Below are 27,472 nucleotides of genomic sequence, written 5' to 3'. Positions count from 1 at the left end.
AAAATTACCCCAAGGTCCCTCACTTTGTCAGTGTGATGTATGACACACGAGCCGAGGCTGAGTGTTAACTGGTCAAATTGATGCCGATGTCTCACTGGACCAAGAACCATCATTTCAGTCTTTTCAGAGTTTAAAAGTAGGAAGTTTCTAGACATCCAACTTCTCAGGATCCTTCTTTTTATCAAAATCTCTTTCTTACTTTATCATCCTATAGTGGACAATATATTGTGGGGGGTGATTTTAATTGCACATTGGATTTGATAATTGACCGCTCAACTGGTATTGATAATACACATCAACATACAAGGAACACCATTAAAAAAAATTCATGAGTGACTTAAACATAACTGAGATTTGGAGACATCATCCTGGAAAAAGAGAATATTCATGCCTGTCTAATAAAACATACTGTCAAAAAGATTATTTTTTAATTTCAACTAATCTACTGTCAAAAATTAACAGATGTTGGTAAAATAGCATATTATTATCTGATCATGCTCCAGTGTCATTAGCCATCCATACACTTAATGCACCTTCATCTAAACCTCTATTTCGCTTTCAAGGTAAATGGTTTCAAATTCGTGACTTTGTGAGGTTTTTGGATGAGAGAATAACTGAATATTTTTTTCATAAATACAAACCAGACAAGTGCTTCAGTCAGGTGGGAAGCATTTAAAGCCTACATAAGGGGTGAGATTATTACTTATACGAAGCACAAATCCAAATTACATTACAATCAATTGCAGCCCCTTGAAAAACAAACCAAAGAATTAGAACAGGAGCTATATCACAGTGTGAACAAGGAAAAACAATGTGAATTGCTCCTATTGAAATCTAAATATAATGAATTAACTACCACTAAAATAGCTAATTTGTTATTGTTGAAGCAGTCATATTATGATCAGGGTGAGAAGGCTGGTAAGCTTTTAGCATGGCAAATTAAGAAAATACAGACAAATAGATATATTAACTCTATTACATTAGATAACAGTGAGAAACTGACTGATCCAGCTGATATTACAATGCACTTACAAAATACTATGAGTGCCTATATAAATCTGAAGATCCTGATGATGAAAAAACAGAATAGGTTTTAAATCAGCTTGAATTCCTGACACTGGATGAGGTGGTTAAAATTGGCCTTGATAGAAGTTTGACTATTAAAGAGCTTTCAGATGCACTTAGCCACATGAATAAAGGCAAGGCGCCTGGGCCAGATGGCTTTCCATTAGAAATACACTCAACAAAAATATAAACGCAACACTTTTGGTTTTGCTCCCATTTTGTATGAGATAAACTCAAAGATCTAAAACTTTTTCCACATACACAATATCACCATTTCCCTCAAATATTGTTCACAAACCAGTCTAAATCTGTGATAGTGAGCACTTCTCCTTTGCTGAGATAATCCATCCCACCTCACTGGTGTGCCATATCAAGATGCTGATTAGACACCATGATTAGTGCACAGGTGTGCCTTAGACTGCCCACAATAAAAGGCCACTCTGAAAGGTGCAGTTTTATCACACAGCACAATGCCACAGATGTTGCAAGATTTGAGGGAGCGTGCAATTGGCATGCTGACAGCAGGAATGTCAACCAGAGCTGTTGCTCGTGTATTGAATGTTCATTTCTCTACCATAAGCCGTCTCCAAAGGCGTTTCAGAGAATTTGGCAGTACATCCAACCAGCCTCACAACCGCAGACCACGTGTAACCACACCAGCCCAGGACCTCCACATCCAGCATGTTCACCTCCAAGATCATCTGAGACCAGCCACTCGGACAGCTGCTGAAACAATCGGTTTGCATAACCAAAGAATTTCTGCACAAACTGTCAGAAACCGTCTCAGGGAAGCTCATCTGCATGCTCGTCGTCCTCATCGGGGTCTCGACCTGACTCCAGTTCTTCGTCGTAACCGACTTGCGTGGGCAAATGCTCACATTCGCTGGCGTTTGGCACGTTGGAGAGGTGTTCTCTTCACGGATGAATCCCGGTTCACACTGTTCAGGGCAGATAGCAGACAGCGTGTGTGGTGTCGTGTGGGTGAGCGGTTTTCTGATGTCAATGTTGTGGATCGAGTGGCCCATGGTGGCGGTGGGGTTATGGTATGGGCAGGCGTCTGTTATGGACAAAGAACACGGGTGCATTTTATTGATGGCATTTTGAATGCACAGAGATACCGTGACGAGATCCTGAGGCCCATTGTTGTGCCAACATCCAAGAACATCACCTCATGTTGCAGCAGGATAATGCATGGCCCCATGTTGCAAGGATCTGTACACAATTCTTGGAAGCTGAAAATGTCCCAGTTCTTGCATGGCCGGCATACTCACCGGACATGTCACCCATTGAGCATGTTTGGGATGCTCTGGACCGGTGTATACGACAGCGTGTACCAGTTCCTGCCAATATCCAGCAACTTCGCACAGCCATTGAAGAGGAGTGGACCAACATTCCACAGGCCACAATTGACAACCTGATCAACTCTATGCGAAGGAGATGTGTTGCACTGCATGAGGCAAATGGTGGTCACACCAGATACTGACTGGTATCCCCCCCAATAAAACAAAACTGCACCTTTCAGAGTGGCCTTTTATTGTTGGCAGTCTAAGGCACACCTGTGCACTAATCATGGTGTCTAATCAGCATCTTGATATGGCACACCTGTGAGGTGGGATGGATTATCTCAGCAAAGGAGAAGTGCTCACTATCACAGATTTAGACTGGTTTGTGAACAATATTTGAGGGAAATGGTGATATTGTGTATGTGGAAAAAGTTTGAGATCTTTGAGTTCATCTCATACAAAATGGGAGCAAAACCAAAAGTGTTGCATTTATATTTTTGTTGAGTGTATATAAAAAATTTGCAGGAAAATTGCTGCCCCACCTTCTTGAAATTTTTAAGGAATCATATGAAGTAGGAATTCTTCCACAATCTTTGAGATCAGCAATAATTTCTCTTCTGCTAAAACCAGGTAAATCTCCATCAGAAATAGGTTCATATCGCCCTATAGCTCTTATGTCATGTGACACTAAAATATCTGCAAAGCTTTGGCCAGGAGAATTGAGTCACAAATTCCAAAGCTGATGACCAGAATGGATTTGGTTATTATACACAGACCCAATCGTTAAAATTTCAACAAATTATCAAATTTCAAAATCCTTCAATTTTTGCAGATCCACACGCCAAGGATGTCCATTATCTCCGTTATTATTTTTGTTTGCTATTGAACCCTTAGCTATAGGAACTGGTCAGTCCCCTGATATTCCGGGTATTAAAATAGGCCAAATTGAACATCATTTGTCCCTTTTTGCTGATTATATAATTTTATTTTTAGCAAAGGTAGGAAATTCTGTGCAAGCTCTCACCCACCTTCTTGGGACATTCGGAGAGTTTTCTGGATACAGAATAAATAATAGAAAAAGTGCATTGTTATTACTGAATGAACAGGAGAGAAGATCCCCTCCAACACATATGCAATCTGCCTTCACTCTGGAAGGTTTCACCTATCTGGGAATTAAAGTCGCCCCTGACATAGATAAGATCGTATCCTTAAATTATGACCCCATAGTTCGAGGTGTATTAGAGTCTTTAGAAAGATGGAACACTTTACCTATCACGATGACTGGCCGTGTTAATATTATTAAAATGTCCATTCTGCCTAAATTTTTGTACATTTTCCAGTCTATTCCACTCCCACCTCCAGCGATTTTTTTTCTCTACACTTAAAAAAAACTTTACTAGGTTTATCTGGCATATAATTGGCAAAGCTTCTGGGGAAAACCTGGTCTTGTTAGGAGAGACGGCATCCATCCCACTTTGGATGGAGCAGCTCTCATTTCTAGAAATCTGGCCAATTTTCTTAAATCCTCCAAACCGTGACTATCCAGGGTTGGGACCAGGAAGCAGAGTTGTAGTCTTACACACCTCTCTGCAGCTTCTCTCCCCCTGCCATCCCCTCATTACCCCATCCCCGTAGAGACGGTGCCTGCTCCCAGACTACCAATAACCAGCAAAAATCTATTTAAGCATAAAAATTCAAAAAGAAAAAATAATATAGCACCTTCAACTGCACCACAGACTAAAACAGTTAAATGTGGTCTATTAAACATTAGGTCTCTCTCTTCTAAGTCCCTGTTGGTAAATGATATAATAATTGATCAACATATTGATTTATTCTGCCTAACAGAAACCTGGTTACAGCAGGATGAATATGTTAGTTTAAATGAGTCAACACCCCCGAGTCACACTAACTGTCAGAATGCTCGTAGCACGGGCCGGGGTGGAGGATTAGCAGCAATCTTCCATTCCAGCTTATTAATTAATCCAAAACCCAGACAGAGCTTTAATTCATTTGAAAGCTTGTCTCTTAGTCTTGTCCATCCAAATTGGAAGTCCCAAAAACCAGTTTTATTTGTTATTATCTATCGTCCACCTGGTCGTTACTGTGAGTTTCTCTGTGAATTTTCAGACCTTTTGTCTGACTTAGTGCTTAGCTCAGATAAGATAATTATAGTGGGCGATTTTAACATCCACACAGATGCTGAGAATGACAGCCTCAACACTGCATTTAATCTATTATTAGACTCTATTGGCTTTGCTCAAAAAGTAAATGAGTCCACCCACCACTTTAATCATATCTTAGATCTTGTTCTGACTTATGGTATGGAAATAGAAGACTTAACAGTATTCACTGAAAACTCCCTTCTGTCTGATCATTTCTTAATAACATTTACATTTACTCTGATGGACTACCCAGCAGTGGGGAATAAGTTTCATTACACTAGAAGTCTTTCAGAAAGCGCTGTAACTAGGTTTAAGGATATGATTCCTTCTTTATGTTCTCTAATGCCATATACCAACACAGTGCAGAGTAGCTACCTAAACTCTGTAAGGGAGATAGAGTATCTCGTCAATAGTTTTACATCCTCATTGAAGACAACTTTGGATGCTGTAGCTCCTCTGAAAAAGAGAGCTTTAAATCAGAAGTGTCTGACTCCGTGGTATAACTCACAAACTCGTAGCTTAAAGCAGATAACCCGTAAGTTGGAGAGGAAATGGCGTCTCACTAATTTAGAAGATCTTCACTTAGCCTGGAAAAAGAGTCTGTTGCTCTATAAAAAAGCCCTCCGTAAAGCTAGGACATCTTTCTACTCATCACTAATTGAAGAAAATAAGAACAACCCCAGGTTTCTTTTCAGCACTGTAGCCAGGCTGACAAAGAGTCAGAGCTCTATTGAGCTGAGTATTCCATTAACTTTAACTAGTAATGACTTCATGACTTTCTTTGCTAACAAAATTTTAACTATTAGAGAAAAAATTACTCATAACCACCCCAAAGACGTATCGTTATCTTTGGCTGCTTTCAGTGATGCCGGTATTTGGTTAGACTCTTTCTCTCCGATTGTTCTGTCTGAGTTATTCTCATTAGTTACTTCATCCAAACCATCAACATGTTTATTAGACCCCATTCCTACCAGGCTGCTCAAGGAAGCCCTACCATTATTTAATGCTTCGATCTTAAATATGATCAATCTATCTTTGTTAGTTGGCTATGTACCACAGGCTTTTAAGGTGGCAGTAATTAAACCATTACTTAAAAAGCCATCACTTGACCCAGCTATCTTAGCTAATTATAGGCCAATCTCCAACCTTCCTTTTCTCTCAAAAATTCTTGAAAGGGTAGTTGTAAAACAGCTAACTGATCATCTGCAGAGGAATGGTCTATTTGAAGAGTTTCAGTCAGGTTTTAGAATTCATCATAGTACAGAAACAGCATTAGTGAAGGTTACAAATGATCTTCTTATGGCCTCGGACAGTGGACTCATCTCTGTGCTTGTTCTGTTAGACCTCAGTGCTGCTTTTGATACTGTTGACCATAAAATTTTATTACAGAGATTAGAGCATGCCATAGGTATTAAAGGCACTGCGCTGCGGTGGTTTGAATCATATTTGTCTAATAGATTACAATTTGTTCATGTAAATGGGGAATCTTCTTCACAGACTAAAGTTAATTATGGAGTTCCACAAGGTTCTGTGCTAGGACCAATTTTATTTACTTTATACATGTTTCCCTTAGGCAGTATTATTAGACGGTATTGCTTAAATTTTCATTGTTACGCAGATGATACCCAGCTTTATCTATCCATGAAGCCAGAGGACACACACCAATTAGCTAAACTGCAGGATTGTCTTACAGACATAAAGACATGGATGACCTCTAATTTCCTGCTTTTAAACTCAGATAAAACTGAAGTTATTGTACTTGGCCCCACAAATCTTAGAAACATGGTGTCTAACCAGATCCTTACTCTGGATGGCATTACCCTGACCTCTAGTAATACTGTGAGAAATCTTGGAGTCATTTTTGATCAGGATATGTCATTCAAAGCGCATATTAAACAAATATGTAGGACTGCTTTTTTGCATTTACGCAATATCTCTAAAATCAGAAAGGTCTTGTCTCAGAGTGATGCTGAAAAACTAATTCATGCATTTATTTCCTCTAGGCTGGACTATTGTAATTCATTATTATCAGGTTGTCCTAAAAGTTCCCTAAAAAGCCTTCAGTTAATTCAAAATGCTGCAGCTAGAGTACTGACGGGGACTAGAAGGAGAGAGCATATCTCACCCATATTGGCCTCTCTTCATTGGCTTCCTGTTAATTCTAGAATAGAATTTAAAATTCTTCTTCTTACTTATAAGGTTTTGAATAATCAGGTTCCATCTTATCTTAGGGACCTCGTAGTACCATATCACCCCAATAGAGCGCTTCGCTCTCAGACTGCAGGCTTACTTGTAGTTCCTAGGGTTTGTAAGAGTAGAATGGGAGGCAGAGCCTTCAGCTTTCAGGCTCCTCTCCTGTGGAACCAGCTCCCAATTCAGATCAGGGAGACAGACACCCTCTCTACTTTTAAGATTAGGCTTAAAACTTTCCTTTTTGCTAAAGCTTATAGTTAGGGCTGGACCATCCCTTAGTTATGCTGCTATAGACGTAGACTGCTGGGGGGTTCCCATGATGCACTGTTTCTTTCTCTTTTTGCTCTGTATGCACCACTCTGCATTTAATCATTAGTGATCGATCTCTGCTCCCCTCCACAGCATGTCTTTTTCTTGGTTCTCTCCCTCAGCCCCAACCAGTCCCAGCAGAAGACTGCCCCTCCCTGAGCCTGGTTCTGCTGGAGGTTTCTTCCTGTTAAAAGGGAGTTTTTCCTTCCCACTGTAGCCAAGTGCTTGCTCACAGGGGGTCGTTTTGACCGTTGGGGTTTTACATAATTATTGTATGGCCTTGCCTTACAATATAAAGCGCCTTGGGGCAACTGTTTGTTGTGATTTGGCGCTATATAAAAAAATTGATTGATTGATTGATTGATCTGGAGTAAACGCCCGAGGCGTCGCCTTTCCCTTCTATACCTACCACACCACCGGGGTGGGCTCAAATTGCCTCATTTAAAACTCTATTATTGGGCAGCACAACTTTGAGCAGCTACTAATTATTTTACAGATGGAGATGTCCCATCCAGTTTCTGTGAAGGCTCTCAGTTGTCCAGGTGGTTTCCATATGTCCCATCCTGGATAAACATAGAAAATTTCATAAAGCTGCCATTATAGCTGTATCTTTATTCTGCAGAAACTCATTTACTCATTAAAAACTCAAAACCCTTTCCTTAAAAACACAATATTGGTTTGGCACTAGGCTCATGCTTTTTTAAATGAATCATTTAAGCTTTCACGCTTTTCACCTAATTACTGTAATGATCATTTCAAACCAGGGAGAGCTGACATGGGATTTAAACTTTGGATGGATAGAGGGTGGGTAAAATACAAGATTTATACAGTGAGGGTAGTTTGATGTCTTTTGAACAGTTAGTTCAAAATACAACCTTCCTAGGAAACATTTTTTCAAGTTTCTACAACTGAGAAGTTTTATCAAGACACAGATTGGGAATTCTTTGGGACCCCCATTGTCCTCCATTAAGAGTCTCACGGTGGCATAAAAGTGGTCAACTTTCCAAGTTTTATGCTATACTGCTTGTTGGCTCAAAAGAAAATTCTTATTCACATCTCTTTGCATGGAGAAACAACCTCCACACAGACTTCTCAGTGAAAGACTGGGAGAAGGCGTGCCTTTTAGCCCAAACCATTAACACCAGGTTCAGGTTGCCGCAGTATAAATGGTTATTTAGAACATACATTACCCCTGTAAAGCTACACCATTTTAACTCCAATACAAGGTCTGCTAGAAAACTATCCGACCTTTTTATTTTTTGCAAAAACTATATGGATTTGAATCATGTGCGCTTGCATCAGCCAAGCTTGAACCTTCGTGCGCATGCGTGACTTTTTTCACGCCTGTCGGTTGCGTCATTCGCCTGTGAGCACGCTTTGAGTGAGCAGTGGTCCAGCCCCCTCTTCAGATTTTTTATTGTGAGGAAAATGTCTGAACGATTTGGAGCTTTGCTGCATCAAATTTTTCGAGAAACTGTGAGAGACAGCCAGGTGGAAACCATTCGGAAGATTCAGACAGCTTTCAGGGATGATTCTATGGGGATCACACAGATTAAGGAGTGTTACAACCAGTTTAAAGACGGCGCACAATGACGGAGGGCACGTCGCGCTCCGAGCGGCGATTGACAGGCTGAAACGACCAGATCATTTCCAAACTGAACGCTGTGTTGATCCGGGACATCGTCTGACTACTACAGAAATGGCAGAAGAGGTGGACATACCACTTTTTCAGCACATTCCAGTGTTACAGGAGTTTTTGTCATGAAAAGAGGAGCAGAGGAATTTGCGCGTCGGGACGGAGCCGTTAATGGCGCGGGACAAAAGCAACGCCGTGATGAAGCCTCACAGGATATGTTCTGGCATGTCCAGCTCGTCCACAATTTCTTGGATAGTCACACGACTGAAAGCCCTCTGAATCTTCCGAATGGTGCAAGAGCTGGGCATGTTAGAACATGTCCTGTGAGACAAACATGGAGGTGTTTTTGTCCCGTGCCATTAGCAGCTCCGGGGCGAATTCCTCCGCTCCTCTATCCAAGACAAAAACTCCTGTAACAGTGGAATGTGCCGAAAAAGTGGTATGTCCACCTCTTCTGCCATTTCTGTAGTAGTCAGACGACATCCCGGATCAACACAGCGTTCAGTTTGGAAATGATCTGGTCGTTTCTGCCTGTCGATCGCCGCTCGAAGCGCGGCGCGCCCTCCGCCATTGTGTGCCGTCTTTAAACCGATTGTAACACTCCTTAATCTGTGTGATCCCCATAGAATCACCCCTGAAAGCCGTCTGAATCTTCCGAATGGTTTCCATCTGGCTGTCTCTCAGTTTCTTGAAAAATTTGATGCAGCAAAGCTCCAAATCGTTCAGACATTTTCCTCACAATAAAAATCCGACGAGGGGGCTGGACCACTGCTCACTCAAAGCCTGCTCACAGGCGAATGACGCAACCGACAGGCATGAAAAAACTCACGCATGCGCACGAAGGTTCAAGCTTGGCTGATGCAAGCGCACGATTCAAATCCATATAGTTTTTGCTAAAAATAAAAAGGTCGGATAGTTTTCTAACAGACCTCGTATAACGGATAACTGTATCAAATGTCATGGAGAAATAGGCACCCTGTTTCATTGTATGTGGGAGTGCGAGAAACTTCAAATGTTTTGGAAGGAGGTTTTGCAGCTGATCGCAAGGTTAAAAGGGTGTGTGATTCCAGTAGAGGCCAAATTGTGTATTTTCCATGTTTTTCTTGAAAAAGTTCCAGTAAATGGGAAGAAAAGGAAATTGATTGATTTTTGTTTACTGCAGGCTAAACATATTACCTTAAACTGGAAAAACAATCAAGGACCTACCACAAGTCAATGGATTAAAGAGCTGTCTCGTAACCTGGCATTAAAAAAACTGACATATTTTGTAAAAGGGAAGATCGAGGACTTTTATGAACTATGGACACCCTTTTTTAAAGTTTGTGAAAGACTTGCTTGTATAGATTATTAGAAAAGGATGTACTGTTTCTTCCTTTTTTACTGAGTATGACATTGTTATGAAGGGTTGGGAAGGGGTTTGTGGGGTGTTTTGTTGTTTCCCATAAATGTATAAAATAAATAAACAATGTGGAGAAACGACAACCAACTTCTCACTGATGCAAGGCAGTCTTCTAAGGAGTTTATGTTAACAAAATTACAAGCAGTTATCGGCATGTATAACGGAGTATCATCAGCATAGCAGTGAAAAGTAATCCCAAAATGCCACAATATGTGCCAAAGGGGTGCTATATAAAGGGAGAAAAGCAGGGGCCTAAGACAGACCTCTGTGGAACCACAAATTTCATATCACTAAGGTTAGAGGTAGTGTTACTGTACAAAACACAGTGAGAACGACTGGTCAAGTATGACGTCAACAATGCAAGGGCACTCCCAGTAATCCCAAAATAATTGGCCCCCACCTCAATAGCAGGGTGTAGTGGCTGGGTTAAGGCATGCTGAGATATGTTTAACCTAATGTCTTCAATTTCCTTCTCAAAGTAATCCAGGAAATCTTGTGCTGTAAAAGGAGAGCGAACTACAGGTGGATGTCCATAAATAAGTGTTGCCACCGTGTTGAACAAGAACTTTGAGTTATGCTTGTTTTTGTTGATCAAATCAGAGTAGTAGGTCCGCTTTGTAGCCAGTAATGCATGCTTATAGTCTAAGATAGCATCATGCCACGCAAGGTGGAATACTTCTAATTTTGAATTACGCCATTTCCGTTTTAGACCTCTTGCCTTATGCTTGAGGTTACACAGGTAATCACTGAACCAAGGTGACTGTGATTTGGGGGCGCGTGGTTTTAACACAAGTAGCGCAATCATGTCAAGTGTAGTTTTGAGCACTGAGTTTAAACTATCCACAAGACTGTCTACTGATTGGGTATTTTCCAAACGTGAAGCTAAGACATCAGGCAGTCTTGCTTCGAGTTCAGTCTTAGTTGAGGAGTCGATGCATCGCCGTAATGATATATAAGGTTGTTGTTCCACTAAACACGGCAGCGAAACTGTAAACTTAATAAGTGAATGATCAGAGACCACTGATGTAAGAGGCATAATGTCAATATTCGTGACAGCAATACCACGCGCAAGAACCAAATCCAGGGTATTTCCACTAATGTGCGTCGAATCCCGAATGCATTGCCGAAATCCTAATGCATCCACAATTTCCATAAATGATTTGCAGAGGGGATCAGAAGGCTTATTTATATGAACGTTAAAGTCACCAATGATCAGAATGTTATCTGCACTAGTTGACAAGTTAGAGATGAACGCACCAAATTCATCTAAGAATTCAGAATATGGACCAGGAGGCCTATATACAGTGACAAAGTAATACGGCTGATTTTTATTCTTCTGACTTTGGCAATGTGTAATATCCTGAGCAGAGCGGAGAATTAGATGCTCAAACAGGTTATACAAGTATTTGTGACCCCCAATAGCTAATAAGCTAAACCTAGATCCCTTGGTTATGTTGCTTTAGACGTAGACTGTGGGGGGTTCCCATGATGCACTGTTTCTTTCTTTTTTTGCTCCGTATGCATCACTCTGCATTTAGTCATTAGTGATCGATCTCTGCCCCCCTTCTCGGCATGTCTTTTTCCTGGTTCTTTCCCTCAGCCCCAACCAGTCTCAGCAGAAGACTGCCCCTCCCTGAGCCTGGTTCTGCTGGAGGTTTCTTCCTGTTAAAAGGGAGTTTTTCCTTCCCACTGTGGCCAAGTGCTTGCTCATAGGGGGTCGTTTTGACCGTTGGGGTTTTTCATGGTTGTTGTATGGCCTTGCCTTGCAATGTGGAGCGCCTTGGGGCAACTGTTTGTTGTGATTTGGCGCTATATAAGAAAAAAGTTGATTGATTGATAGATTTATAAATAAGAGCAACACCCCTGCCTTGCTTCACATCACGAGGGACGTGATTAAATGTATATGCTGGTGGGCAGGCCTCATTTAAGGGGAGGACAGCTGTAGGTTTAAACCAGGTTTCACATAACCCAATCATATCTAAGTGATGATCAATAATTAAAATCAATCAACAATGATTTTGAGGACAGTGATCTTATGTTAATGAGACCCAGTCTAAGGACCTCAGTGGGGTTGACAGTTGGACTGTTTGGGTTTAGAGGTGGTTCCAGAGTAGCATAGATAAGATGCCTAGAAGTAGGTTTAGGTTTGAGACATGACATTCCATGTGCGTTTTGGGTGGAATAACCATATCCCAGATATGGTTATTGAAGCATCCAGGGACACAACAATAGTCTCCGACATTCTGAGGCTCTTGTTTACTCCCCGAGCGTTTCTGTGTGTCCGCAGCAGGCACACATTTCCCACAAGCCCCTGTGCAACCAAAATCCAATATGGCTATTAGAATCAGCTGGTTTAGTGGATGGAACAAATATGTGGTCAGACTTTTACTGAGTGAAGACGGGGGGGGGGGGGGGGGGGGGTCACCTCTGATCTGTTTCATCAGGACCAGCAAAGAGACATAATGTTCTTGTGTTGATGGGTGAACTACTTTCTCCCACAATAATGTCACAAAACAATTTCTGAGCCAGTTAGAGTGTCCAGTTCTGAATTTTTATTTATTTATTTTTAAATAACCTTGTAAAATAAGGAACAAAGAACCCGGGACTTTCATAATGTTCACTCTTAACACCACTCCCAAAAAACAAGTAGGAGCAAAAGCACAGAGTGAGGAAATACTGCTCCAAATAAAGTGTAAGTCAGAGTAAGACAGCATGTCTAATATCACACACACACACTTCTTATTCTATCTGATTTTTGTTTCTCAGAAAACACATACCTCCAACCCAACCACATATGTTCCTTATCAAATTCAAAATAAAATCCATCATTTTCTAGGACCATATGGTCCTACAAAATGCAAATCCCCCATCTGCTCACCAAAATTCATAAATGTCTCACAATGTTTTGAGTAAAGTGTTGCTATGTGCCAACCATTCTTCTGGATCTTGGTTCCATATTATACTCTGGATTACCTCCAAAACTGAATCACTTATTTTTCCAAACATTAGCTATCTGCTCACCAAATTTCATTGAAATCCAGTCATTACTTTTTCAGTTATCCTACCAGGAACATAAAAACAGAAAAAACGCTGGTGACAACATACCTCCTTAGTGGAGGTAAAAATAACTAATCTCATCCCGTATTTGAACATCAAAAAAAAAAAAATAAATTGATTGATTGATTACCACTTCACACACAGCCAAAACAAAGTGGTACATCAAGAATGTTGAAGAAATGCCTCTGTGTGAAATTGGGGCATCTTATCCAAGTTTGTCCCAGAGCCGTCGTGCACACTGGCTCCATTCAGTGCTGATGAGTAACATGAGCATGACACAAACAAACAGTTTTAGCCAAAATACAAGCCTCCAGACTGAGCTCTACGACCAACAGTCATCCTCTGAAGGTGAAGATCAGATCAGACTACACCACTCCAAATTCCAACAACGTTCAATAATTTGCTCTGAGTCTGTAATCAAGGCAAAAATAAATAAAAAGACGTTAAGTTGCCTTTAATGACAAAAAATTATACCTAAATTTGATGTTTTCTGAGTAATATGAAAATTGTCAGTTTCTGTAATAAATTTGGGACATCTAGTTTGAGGGTACTTTCAGAAAAATCAATGGGACTCATCTGGGTTAAAGAAATGAAATCAGGCAAAAGTAAATATTCAGGCCATAAACATCACTTTAGTGAAAGCATGTGAATCAGTGAATTCAATAAGGGCCCAAATCCATAAATTTTTTTTTTTTTTTCTTCAACAGGAGAAGGTTTTTATTATTTTTCTCTTAGCATCATACCTGTGACACCTATAGAACCCTCCTAGAGGTAACACATGTGGTGGCATTTCAGTTGTAGGTGGGTGAACAAATACTGACAAACTTGGGCCTTTGTTGAATTAAACAGGTGAAACTTTACATAAAAAGGATAAAACAATATTTTGTTTATTCAGAATTATTGTTATTTCAAATCTAATAGGAAAAGAACACAACAGATGAGCACTTTTTGCCTTAATTTGCATCTACATACCCATCTCATCATGGAGGATCCATTTCTACTTTCCCAAGAAGAAAACTTCATTTCAAATTTGGCATGAAATGAAGTAAGGAAGCAGACATATAACATTAAAATGATTAAATGCACATACATGGAGTCAGAGACACCATTCAGAATATCAAAGTCATCATACGTAGGTCTACTTGTCATCAGGATCTGCGCCTCGTCTACAGCGGTTATCAGTGGTCACTAACTTATTAAGGAAAGCCTGAGCTTCCTCTGAAAGATACCTGGCAAGTTCCTGAACATCAGCTGCCACCAAGCTGCTCAGTGTAAAGAGGCTAGCCCTGATATTGTCATGATTCAGCCCGTTGTGGGCTCTTGTTATTATCTGGACTGGTGTGTATCAGTGTTCAATCCTGTGTCTAATTTTCTGTTTGCTATATTGAGGTCACTGGTTTTGTTTTCTAGTTATCATATATTTTCTGTTCGTCATGCTTTAGTCATGAGTCACGTTCTGTTCTAGTCTGTGTCCAGCCTTTGCTTTTTCCCTTTCTTTAATCATTAGTTGTGTCACCTGTTTGTTTCAATTTCATCATATGTTGAATTATCTGTTGATCTTATTTAGGCCATGTGTTAGTTCCAATCTAGTTTATCTGAGCCTTTATTTCTGTTGTTGATTTCTTTCCAGTATTTGCATTTCTTCTCTGGTTAAGTCTTTGTTTTTTCATGTTAGGTCTTTATTTTATTTGTACTTGGGTTTTGTTCATTAGTGGTTTTGACTTTTTGTTTAGATCACGGTGGTTTTAGGTTCACCTTTGAGTTGGGCTCAATTCACTTTGCTTTTGTCTTACTGCACTCTCTTATCTGGTGTTCAGGGTTTGGTGTGGGTGTGTCCTGTCCCTTCTGTTTGCCACACCGCCCTTCCAGGTTGTTTCCAGCACCTGTGTCTTGTTCCCACTGGTTACCACTGGTTCTATTTAAGTCCTTTGTGTTTGCACCTCACTGCCAGTTTGTTGAATTTCCACATTCACTTACCAGCCTCCAAGGTGTCTTGTTCTTTTGTCTACCCGTGTATCGACCTTGCCTTGTTTTTGACCTTGCTCTAGTCTCAGCCTCTGCATCTTTCCTTACCGTGTTAGTGAAACCTGCTTGTTTTTGGCGACGACCTTGCCACCAGTGTGTGACACTCACACCACCAGTGTACCGAACCTTTGCTTGTTTTCTCCAATAAAGCCTTTTTACTCCTAAGCCTGCAGTATGAGTCTTGCATTTGTGTCCAACCCTGTTTGTGGCCCGCCTCGGCCCTTGCCTGACAGGTATTAGACTTTAAAAGGTAGAGCCTACTTGTGATTCTAAAGACAGATTAACATTAACCTCAGTGTCATTCCTAAAGTCTGCTGAAAACTTTAACACTTTGTACTTACCTATGTCGAGGTGAAATTACCTGCAACAGTGTCTCACTGTATAAATAATTAAGAATAAACACGTGATGCATGGGAACACAATGGAATGTATTGTCACCTCAAATCTCAAGTCTTAGTTTTGGAAAACTGAGGAAAGTTGAAAGTCTCGTGTCTGACTTATCGGCACTAAGACTGACACACAGTTAACAGAATGAAAGCGTTTCAGTAAGATTTGTGTTTAAATAACTGGGATCTGGTTCAGAAAAAGAGGGCAGCACTCATTAGCTGGAATATCTGTCAATGGCCAAAAATATCTGTCAATGCCGATGATCCACAATACTGAGATCTATGTCTTGATCTGGAATAACTGGATTTGATCAGAGTTCCTGCCTGTTCCTCAAAGATTTGTGACTGAACAGAGACAAGATGGAACAGACTGAATTTCTTCTGATGACTATACTCAATCCTTGTTCTATGGTAGTCAGCAGAAAACAACCCAGTGTCCACTCGACAAACTAACCAGCTAACACGCACGGGGGAAACACTTTCCTCAGTGGAGGTAATAATCTCACTCTTACTGATTGAAAACAATCAGACTACTGCATGACACAAAAATGACCTGTAATTGGGCTAGTTGTTTGGAGGGTCAGTCAGCACCACAGACAGAGACCCTGGACTCCTGGTGACCTTTGGGGCCCACCTCCACCATGAGCACCAGAGAAAAACACTGGAACAGCAGCCAACGGCTCTTTTGTGGGAAATAATTTAAATAATCTGTTATTTTACAGTGAAGGATGGTGAACACGACAGCAGAATTCACAGCTGATTTCAATGACAGATTATTTAAATTATTTTAAAGACTAGAGTAGTGGAGGTAAATTTGTTCATTTTACAAAGCCAGTTCTTTTGGCTCCATTTCCTTATAAAATGAGTTCATTTCGTCTGTTCTCAATTCCAGGATCTTTATACTGTGCCAGCTCGCAAAGCCACAGCCCATTGGAAACACTTTCCCAAGAATCTTTCTGCCATCGGCACAGATCTTTGGTCAAAGTGCCAAATGTAGTACTTTGCCACATTCACCGTGAATTATTAATCTCATCAGTTTGTTTGTTTGTTTGCATTCATGTATATTACTCACTGGTATACTTTCATAAAGCAAATGACCATGCACTCATTGAAGATAAACTGTTGCCCTGTCCTTTTTTGGACTATTTTTCCTGACTAGGTCACAGTACCATGGGCATGAAAAGAGTAACAGCTACAGCATTCAGGCATTTGACTCCAATGATCTTGACTTTCACCCAAATGACTGACTTCTGAAAGGCATTGTCAGGGCAGTACTGGAAACCACCCATGTGTATGCCACATTTGATCCATATTGGGTTGAAAAATCTATTTTTTGGGCTTGACCTACTAGAGCAATTATAGAACCCACCCACCCCCATATGTGTGGGCTTGTTGCATGGGAACACGTACACTCACTTATTGTTTCCTGTTACACAGTCACATTTTTGTATGTTACAAAAACTTGCACCCCAGAGATGACGTACCGATGACGCAGGGCAGCTGTTTATGGAATGTCACTAGTTAAGATATAGTTAAGATGTAGTTACTACTTAGTCATCTATTTCTTTGAATGACTTTGATACCAGGTCCATTAATGATGCACAGACACAGTACGTCGCGCTCTGTGTGCGGGTCGCGCTCTGTGTGCGGGTCGCGCTCTGTGTGCGGGTCGCGCTCTGTGTGCGGGTCGCGCTCTGTGTGCGGGTCGCGCTCTGTGTGCGGGTCGCGCTCTGTGTGCGGGTCGCGCTCTGTGTGCGGGTCGCGCTCTGTGTGCGGGTCGCGCTCTGTGTGCGGGTCGCGCTCTGTGTGCGGGTCGCGCTCTGTGTGCGGGTCGCGCTCTGTGTGCGGGTCGCGCTCTGTGTGCGGGTCGCGCTCTGTGTGCGGGTCGTGCTCTGTGTGCGGGTCGCGCTCTGTGTGCCCCGCGCTCTGTGTGCCCCGCGCTCTGTGTGCCCCGCGCTCTGTGTGCCCCGCGCTCTGTGTGCCCCGCGCTCTGTGTGCCCCGCGCTCTGTGTGCCCCGCGCTCTGTGTGCCCCGCGCTCTGTTTGCCCCGCGCTCTGTTTGCGTTGCGTTCTGTGTGCCCCGTGCTCTGTGTGCGGGTCGCGTTCTGTGTGCGGGTCGTGTTCTGTGTGCGGGTCGCGCTCTGTGTGGGTCACGCTCTGTGTGGGGCGTGCTGTGTGCATCACGTTCTGTGCGCATCGCACTCTGTGCGCATCGCACTCTGTGTGCCCCGCGCTGTGTTTGCATCGCGTTCTGTGTGCATCCTGGTCTGTGTGTGTCATGCTCTGTGTGCTCCGCGCTCTGTGTGCTCCGCGCTCTGTGTGCTCCGCGCTCTGTGTGCTCCGCGCTCTGTGTGCCCCGCGCTCTGTGTGCCCCGCGCTCTGTGTGCCCCGCGCTCTGTGTGCCCCGCGCTCTGTGTGCCCCGCTCTCTGTGTGCGTCGCGCTCTGTGTGCCCCGCGCTCTGTGTGCCCCGCGCTCTGTGTGCCCCGCGCTCTGTGTGCCCCGCGCTCTGTGTGCCCCGCGCTCTGTGTGCCCCGCGCTCTGTGTGCCCCGTGCTCTGTGTGCGTCGCTTTCTGTGTGCGTCGCATTCTGTGTGCCCCGTGCTCTGTGTGCGTCGCTTTCTGTGTGCATCTCGCTCTGTGTGCATCGCATTCTGTGTGCCCCGTGCTCTGTGTGCATTGCATTGTGTGTGCGTCGCGCTCTGTGTGCCCCGGGTTCTGTGTGCGTCACGCTCTGTGTGCACTGCGTTCTGTGTGCCCTGCGTTCTGTGTGCATCCTGGTCTGTGTGCGTCGCGTTCTGTGTGCCCCGCGTTCTGTGTGCCCCGGGTTCTGTGTGCCCCGGGTTCTGTGTGGGTCACGCTCTCTGTGTGCGTCGCGCTCTGTGTGCCCCGTGCTCTGTGTGCGTCGCGCTCTGTGTGCGTCGCTTTCTGTGCCCCGCGCTCTGTGTGCCCCGCGCTCTGTGTGCCCCGCGCTCTGTGTGCCCCACGCTCTGTGTGCCCCACGCTCTGTGTGCCCCACGCTCTGTTTGCGTTGCGTTCTGTGTGCCCCGTGCTCTGTGTGCGTCGCTTTCTGTGTGCGTCGCATTCTGTGTGCCCCGTGCTCTGTGTGCGTCGCTTTCTGTGTGCATCTCGCTCTGTGTGCATCGCATTCTGTGTGCCCCGTGCTCTGTGTGCATTGCATTGTGTGTGCGTCGCGCTCTGTGTGCCCCGGGTTCTGTGTGCGTCACGCTCTGTGTGCCCCACGCTGTGTGCGTCGTGTTGTCTGTGTGCGTCACGCTCTGTGTGCCCTGCGTTCTGTGTGCCCCGCGTTCTGTGTGGGTCACGCTCTCTCTGTGCCCCGCGCTCTGTGTACATCACGCTCTATAGCATTCCAGTTGTTACAGAACCAGCCTGGAACTATGGTGTGAGTTAGAGCGCACTGTTGATTGGTTCTCACAGTACAATCTTGAAGACTTCAAGCAGTAGCTAACAGTTCCAAGAAGTGTCTCTCAGTTGCTGTACCTTACGATTTTGTGTATCTTGTACTGGACCAGACATACAAATACACTATTGGAAGAGTATTCGTTTTAAGGAAGTAGACTAGTTAAAGTATGGTCAAAGAATCTTCAAAAATGCATCTTTTTTTGCCCTCGGTGAGGTGAGCTGTGTCTCCACACTATTAAGCTCTGAAACTACACAGGTTAATATTCCAGACAGTACCCTTTAAAATGGTATATTACATTACATATTTCAAGGTACTTCATTTTCTATCCTACGGTGGTCAGAATCTGTACGTGTTCGCACGCTATGAGCCTGTGTCACGTGTGGTGTGAATGAGAGTTGAGGTGTGGATTATAACTTCCACTACTGATCCCACATACAGTGAGGAAAATAAGTATTTCAACACCCTGCGGTTTTGCAAGTTCTCCCACTTAGAAATCATGGAGGGGTCTGAAATTTTCATCTTAGGTGCATGTCCACTGTGAGAGACATAATCTAAAAAAAAAATCCGGAAATCACAATGTATGAATTTTTTTAATAATTTATTTGTATGTTACTGCTGCAAATAAGTATTTGAACACCTGTGAAAATCAATGTTAATATTTGGTACAGTAGCCTTTGTTTGCAATTACAGAGGTCAAACGTTTCCTGTAGTTTTTCACCAGGTTTTCACACACTGCAGCAGGGATTTTGGTCCACTCCTCCATACAGATCTTCTCTAGATCTTTCAGGTTTGGAGTTTCAGCTCCCTCCAAAGATTTTCTATTGAGTTCAGGTCTGGAGACTGGCCAGGCCACTCCAGGACCTTGAAATGCTTCTTACGGAGCCCCTCCGTAGTTGCCCTGGCTGTGTGTTTGGGGTCATTGTCATGCTGAAGACGCAGCCATGACCCATCTTCAATGCTCTTACTGAGGGAAGGAGGTTAGCCATGCTAAGCTAACAGTGGCTAATCACATTATGCTGAGTCACTGTTTGTTAGTCTGACTGTGGCTAAAATTTAGTAAATAAATAATCTAACACACCTGACTACAAGCTCTGCCAACTGGTACAGACTGAGAAAGCTGAACAAGACCAGTCTGTGTGCAGTAACACCGTTTGTGCTCTTTAAATCTAAATATAACTGAGTCAGTCTGAAAAACATGGCTAAAAACAACCAGCTAATGCAACGTTCGCTTGCTCCTGGCAAGCTCGGGAATTTGAACGTCATGAGTCAACATAGCATTCCGAGTGCAGGTGCCACATTTATAACTGAAACTATCCATTCTTTTAATCTCTTGACTGTATAGTGACTAAAAATAAATAGTGTCAATCACTACAAGTAGAGCAGGGAGCTGAGTGGGTAAAGAGCTGGTCTGGCAATATGCAGACCTGGATTCAAGTCCTGCTCATGCAGTCTATCTGTGTCCTTGGACAAGACACTTAATCTACATCGTTGGGGTCCCACCAGCTAAATGGGCACTGGCCTCGGTTAGGGGTAATACCCTGCACTGGACTGGCATCCCTTCCGGAGGGAGTCATAGAATCTCAACTGCTTGACGGTACAGAATCTGGAAAAAGTACCAGTACCAGCGGGCCTCGGGGCCAATACAGGACTGATGTCTTCAAAGCACACGTCTCTAAACTGACATGTCAAAAATAGTAGTTTTGTCTATCCGTGATTAATCTGTTGATTGTTTTATACAATTAATTAGGTATAGTCTGTTAAAAAGATGTACTGATTTTAAATACATCCATTATAATTTCCAAGATACTAAAGCAACGTCTGAAAAACTTAAATGTAACATACAAAGCATACATGAAAAGTTGGAAACAGTCAATGTGGACCATTTAAGCAACAAAAAAGATCAAAATCATTGTTTTTCTGTTTTTCTGATTACTGAATGACTGATTTTGTTTTTGTGGGGGGGCACAAAATCTGGAAGTGGTGAAACTGCAGCCAGAGACTAAGCTCACAAACAGGGGTTTTTTTTTTTTGTTTTTTTTTGGGAAATGATTAACGGCTATGGAGAGCTGCTTTCTGTTGCAGTTAAACCATTATAAAAATAATAATAAAAAATGAGATCCATAATAATATAATCTATGTATATAAAGCTGTGCGTGTGTGTTCTCTATGCACAGCCACAGTAATTAAGCAAACGACACCTAACTTGGTGACTGGGGGCACAAAGTTGAAAGCGTATGTGCATGAATGCATGAACACACACACACACACACACACACACACACACACACACACACACACACACACACACACACACACACACACACACAGTCTTGTATATTAGATCACACGACCTGCTCAGTGGAGCCCTTATTTTCACAGTTCATGTGGTACTCGGATCAGGTAGCAGCATCACACTTTACTTACTATGTAGTAGTAACTGACTCCGGTGCACTTTAATTACAATCTGAACAGGTTAGCGCGCACCGAGTGCCAGTTAAACCACGTGTTTCATTCAATTAAAATGTACCTGCTGTGTGTCAGAGCGTTGCAGTGATTTGACCTGCTGTCACCTTTTATCAGTGTGGTATAAAGTACTGGAAAATCACACTTAAGTAAAAGTACAGATACCCATTAAAAAATGACTTTGGTAGAAGTTCAAGTCACCGATTGAAATGCTACTCAAGTAAAAGTCTTAAAGTATCTAGTATTTATTGTACTTAAGTATGACAAGTAATGTACAACTAAATGTACTCAAGTATTGAAAGTAAAAGTACAAGTAAATGTTAATAATCAAAAACTGACTGATTTTTTTATAGTACAAAGTTTATCTAGTTTTGTAAATGACTGGTAGTATTAGTCAAAATACTGAAAATTGTGCACATCACACAAAAACACTTCAGAAACAAGGTTTCAAAACCTAAACAAGAGTAGGCTACTTACTAGGTGTTCACAGGAAACAGGTATTTATTTCTATATGTATTTATTTATTTTCATAGTTACATGGTTTTATCTTTTCTGTTGTGTTTTGTTTCATTAGGTTCTTTTTGTCTCTTTCTCTAAAATTGTGTTGTAACATTATTAGTCTATTATTATTGACTATTATTGTCTATTATGTAGACAATTTGACTCTTTTATGACAATGAACGCTGAGCCATTAATTATACAGAAAACAAATCAACACAAACATGCTGATGTGAACAGCTTAATGCTAACTTTAACATTGAAAACGCCATAGACATGCTAACGCATTAGCATCTGTCCCGTTTTTAAGTTATAAAATACATCTATCAACTGTTTCAGAAGACCATAACAGGTCGGTTTAACATAAAAATATTAAATATTACTCACAGACATATGCTCTTCAGGGTTTTAGCGGGAAAAAAATTAGGATAAAGTGAAATAAAATCCACGAATCATAGATCAAAGCACTGCTTCTACCTGCGAATCACTGCTTCGAATGGTTCAAGGTTCAAAGCAAAGCTGCGCGGCAGAAAAGTTGATTACAGACCCGCTGCAGGTCTGTAATCAATGTAGAGAAATGATCATTTTCCTGATAAACAAGTGTGCAAGTGCAAAAAAGCCTACCAACATGCCTCATGACAAATCGGCCTGACTTCGTTGCAGTCACTAGTAATCAGTGGTGTCTCTGGCTGAAAACATGACTTTTTTCGTGTGTGTGTGTGTTTTTTTTTGTTTTGGTTTTGTTTTTTTGTAACGAGTAACGGCATGGCGCATAGAAAATGTCTGGGAGTAGAAGTATGCAATTAAGTCGGCAATGTAGTGAAGTAAAAGTGAAAGTAAGCTGAATTAAAAAAACTCAAGTACAAAGTCTCCCAAAATGTACTTAAGTACAGTAATGAAGTATTTTTACTTTGTTACTATACAACACTGCCTTTTATCATCATTCACTTGTGTCTCATGAATGTCACAAATTGCTCTATGAAAATTAATGATGACAATATACACACAATGCAACACAACTTACTACACCTTAACTACAGGGACATAATATATACAATGACATGGATAAAATTCATCTCTATTACCCGTGTGTAGAACAGGGAACTCAGCTAGTACAATGTAATATACATCTCCCAGTGACAGCCACCTCTCTGAGATCGTGTGAGATTTTACAGGATTTGAAACCTCATAATAGTGACATAACACTGTTGTACCAGTTACATGACACAGTCATGAATGTGTCATAAACATTATGTCAATGTCATAAACGTTTATGACTGCTGTCATTGTGCGTCATTTGGTTTTTGTAATGACAAGTTGACAACTTGGCATACAACCATAGACCAAAAAGGCCAAAGACAACTTCTGGTCATGTCACTTTGATTAAAGTCAAGTTGTTATAATCAAGACAACCCAAAAAATGTCAACTTGTCATTATAAAAACTGAATGAAACTTAATGACAGCAGTCATAAATGTTTATGACATTGACATAATGTTTATGACACCTTCATGACTGTGTCATGTAACAGTTACGACAGCATCATGTCACGATTATGACGATACCTTCAAGTAAAGTGTAACCGAAACCTCATTAGGGTGAACTGATTGCCAGCTACAGAGAGCGTTACTTTGGCTACGGAGTCTCTGCCTTTTGTTGTTGGTTTGTTTGTTTTTTCTTTTTGACAATTAATCAGATCATTTCAGCTTCAAATAGAATATTTGTTAAAATTTGTGGGTTACACAGTCATTTTTAAATTCTTGGCATACTGATATAAAATTTCAGCTCTATGATCAGTGTCTGCTCTGCACAGATTATGGTTGATAGTAGCAGAAAAAGGGGCGGCACGGTGGCTTAGTGGTTAGCACTGTTGCCTCACAGGAAGAAGCTCATTTTTAACCTTTATTTAACCAGGAAAGTCCCATTGAGATTACTAATCTCTTTTTCAAGGAAGTCCTGGCCAAGACAGCGGCACAGATCACAACAATTTCAAGACATAAGACATTTTCATACAATAATACAGCTATTTAAAAGCAATTACAAATCATGGATTTCATTTCCAAACCTTTGAGCAAAAGTTTAAACTTGCTAACTGGAACCAGTTCCTTTAGTTTCCAGTCTTTCTGTAGATTGTTCCATGTTGTGGGGGCAGAAAACTGAAATGCCACCTTCCCAGTTTCTGTGCGGACACTTGGTACAGACAGGAGCAGTGATTCTTGAGAGCGTAAAGAATACAATCCAGCCACTTTTGGTTGAATATATTCAGAGAGATATGAGGGGAGCAGACAGAGAATACCCTTATAAATGAACATACCCCAGTGAGTGAGTCTACGAGAATCCAAGGCTGGCCAGCCCACACGTGTGTAAAGTTCGCAGTGGTGTGTGCTTACAGTTTGTGATGAACCTCAGAGAGGCATGGTAGACTGACTCTAATAGTTTCAATACTTGAGTTGGGGCATTCATATAAATGAGGTCATCATAATCCAAAATTGGTAAAAATGTTGCAGCGACGAGTTTCTTTTTTGAATTAAAAGAAAAGCATAGCCTGTTTCTGAAATAGAAACCAATTTTCAGTCTCAGATTCCCAATTAGCCATCACTTGACCCAGCTATCTTAGCTAATTATAGGCCAATCTCCAACCTTCCTTTTCTCTCAAAAATTCTTGAAAGGGTAGTTGTAAAACAGCTAACTGATCATCTGCAGAGGAATGGTCTATTTGAAGAGTTTCAGTCAGGTTTTAGAATTCATCATAGTACAGAAACAGCATTAGTGAAGGTTACAAATGATCTTCTTATGGCCTCGGACAGTGGACTCATCTCTGTGCTTGTTCTGTTAGACCTCAGTGCAGCTTTTGATACTGTTGACCATAAAATTTTATTACAGAGATTAGAGCATGCCATAGGTATTAAATGCACTGCGCTGCAGTGGTTTGAATCATATTTATCTAATAGATTACAATTTGTTCATGTAAATGGGGAATCTTCTTCACAGACTAAGGTTAATTATAGAGTTCCACAAGGTTCTGTGCTAGGACCAATTTTATTCACTTTATACATGCTTCCCTTAGGCAGTATTATTAGACGGTATTGCTTAAATTTTCATTGTTACGAAGATGATACCCAGCTTTATCTATCCATGAAGCCAGAGGACACACACCAATTAGCTAAACTGCAGGATTGTCTTACAGACATAAAGACATGGATGACCTCTAATTTCCTGCTTTTAAACTCAGATAAAACTGAAGTTATTGTACTTGGCCCCACAAATCTTAGAAACATGGTGTCTAACCAGATCCTTACTCTGGATGGCATTACCCTGACCTCTAGTAATACTGTGAGAAATGTTGGAGTCATTTTTGATCAGGATATGTCATTCAATGTGCATATTAAACAAATATGTAAGACTGCTTTTTTGCATTTACGCAATATCTCTAAAATCAGAAAGGTCTTGTCTCAGAGTGATGCTGAAAAACTAATTCATGCATTTATTTCCTCTAGGCTGGACTATTGTAATTCATTATTATCAGGTTGTCCTAAAAGTTCCCTGAAAAGCCTTCAGTTAATTCAAAATGCTGCAGCTAGAGTACTGACGGGGACTAGAAGTAGAGAGCATATCTCACCCATATTGGCCTCTCTTCATTGGCTTCCTGTTAATTCTAGAATAGAATTTAAAATTCTTCTTCTTACTTATAAGGTTTTGAATAATCAGGTCCCATCTTATCTTAGGGACCTCGTAGTACCATATCACCCCAATAGAGCGCTTCGCTCTCAGACTGCAGGCTTACTTGTAGTTCCTAGGGTTTGTAAGAGTAGAATGGGAGGCAGAGCCTTCAGCTTTCAGGCTCCTCTCCTGTGGAACCAGCTCCCAATTCAGATCAGGGAGACAGACACCCTCTCTACTTTTAAGATTAGGCTTAAAACTTTCCTTTTTGCTAAAGCTTATAGTTAGGGCTGGATCAGGTGACCCTGAACCATCCCTTAGTTATGCTGCTATAGACGTAGACTGCTGGGGGGTTCCCATGATGCACTTTTTCTTTCTCTTTTTGCTCTGTATGCACCACTCTGCATTTAATCATTAGTGATTGATCTCTGCTCCCCTCCACATCATGTCTTTTTCCTGGTTCTCTCCCTCAGCCCCAACCAGTCCCAGCAGAAGACTGTACCTCCCTGAGCCTGGTTCTGCTGGAGGTTTCTTCCTGTTAAAAGGGAGTTTTTCCTTCCCACTGTAGCCAAGTGCTTGCTCACAGGGGGTCGTTTTGACCGTTGGGGTTTTTACGTAATTATTGTATGGCCTTGCCTTACAATATAAAGCGCCTTGGGGCAACTGTTTGTTGTGATTTGGCGCTATATAAATAAAATTGATTGAATTGATTGAATTAGTTGTTCAACGTGTCCTTTAAAGTTAAGGTTGTCATCATGGGTTTAATTCCCACCTCTGGACTTTCTGTATGGAGTTTCTGTGTTCTCCCCGTGTTTGTGTGGGTTCCCTCTGAGTGCTCTGGCTTCCTCCCACATACAAAGACACACAGGTTTGCTGACTGAAAACTTTAAATTGTGTGCAGGTGTGCATGTGGCTATGAATGTATTTGTCTATATGTGTCCCTGTGACAGACTGGCGTCCTGTCCAGGGTCAACCCACCTCATGCTCTATGACTGCTGGGATAGGCTCCAGCACCCCCGTGGCTCTTAATTGGACTAAGCAAGAAAAGTTATGTGTAGTAGGGTATTTCAATTAACACCATCACTGTTTGACGTGGTTTCTCAAAAGATTAAAGTTAATTTTCATTAAAACAAATTATATCCATCTTTTCCTGTATGATTTTAACTCTTGGGGGGATTTTCATAATTTCCCACAGTACCTGAAGGCAGCATCTAGCTTGTCAGCGTCTTTTCCTTCCAAACAAACACGTTTAAAGTCTCCGTTTGTGTCGTCACTCGTACCTTGTTCAGGTGAGGGCTGCGGGTCACATCGTAACCCCTCTTCTGGGTGGAAACGAAGGTTTTCCGTTGTTCTCCGAACTTGTGCATCTCAGTTTTCACCGAGTGTCGTCGGACCGGCGCGTGTCGAGTGTCGCTGTCTCTTTAAATAAAGTGTCAAATCAACAAGTGCTTCGACCCGCAGCGGCTCGGCCCGCTCATATATTAAAAAAAAATAAAAAATAAAAAATAAGCAAAATAAAATCTAATCATATAATCATAATAATTCACGAGATCAAAGTCCCTCCGGATCAGCAACAAACCGTCACAAACTGACTGCAGAATTAACGAAAACTATAGTTTGGTGACAGTTTCAGCCTGCGGAGAAAATGTAGATGTTATTTGGTATAATTCTGCATTAAAAGTAAGATTGACGCTCAGACTGTCAGTTGACTGCAGCTAACAGCGTTTTGAAACGTTTGTTTCGAAACAGTTCGTGACGTCATGAGGCACATGACGCGATGGCTTCATTTTAAACAACGTTCCAGGTTTCGAAACACCGGAACAGTGTTTGGACTTTCACATAACTTACTTGCAGTAAAGACAAAAAAAAAAAAAAAAAAAAAAAAATTAGACGTCAGCCTCAGTCACGCGTCTCTTT

The 27,472-nt window shown here is 41.7% G+C and overlaps 1 protein-coding gene across 1 annotated transcript in view; it reads right to left on the bottom strand.

Annotated features, from left to right (window-relative positions):
• The window catches only part of me1 (malic enzyme 1, NADP(+)-dependent, cytosolic), a 236,921-nt gene extending 209,905 nt beyond the window's left edge, over positions 1 to 27,016 (bottom strand). Inside the window, 1 exon segment of the mRNA XM_034175424.1 lies at positions 26,836 to 27,016. Coding sequence (XP_034031315.1) covers positions 26,836 to 26,922 — 87 coding nt within the window. The 5' untranslated portion in view covers positions 26,923 to 27,016.
• Between the last annotated feature and the right edge of the window lie 456 nt (positions 27,017 to 27,472).

This window comes from Thalassophryne amazonica, chromosome 7, assembly GCF_902500255.1.
Source record: "Thalassophryne amazonica chromosome 7, fThaAma1.1, whole genome shotgun sequence".
Classification (NCBI taxonomy): domain Eukaryota; kingdom Metazoa; phylum Chordata; class Actinopteri; order Batrachoidiformes; family Batrachoididae; genus Thalassophryne; species Thalassophryne amazonica.
The sequence above is the reverse complement of the archived record's forward strand: the minus strand, read 5'-3'. Positions and strand labels throughout refer to the sequence as shown.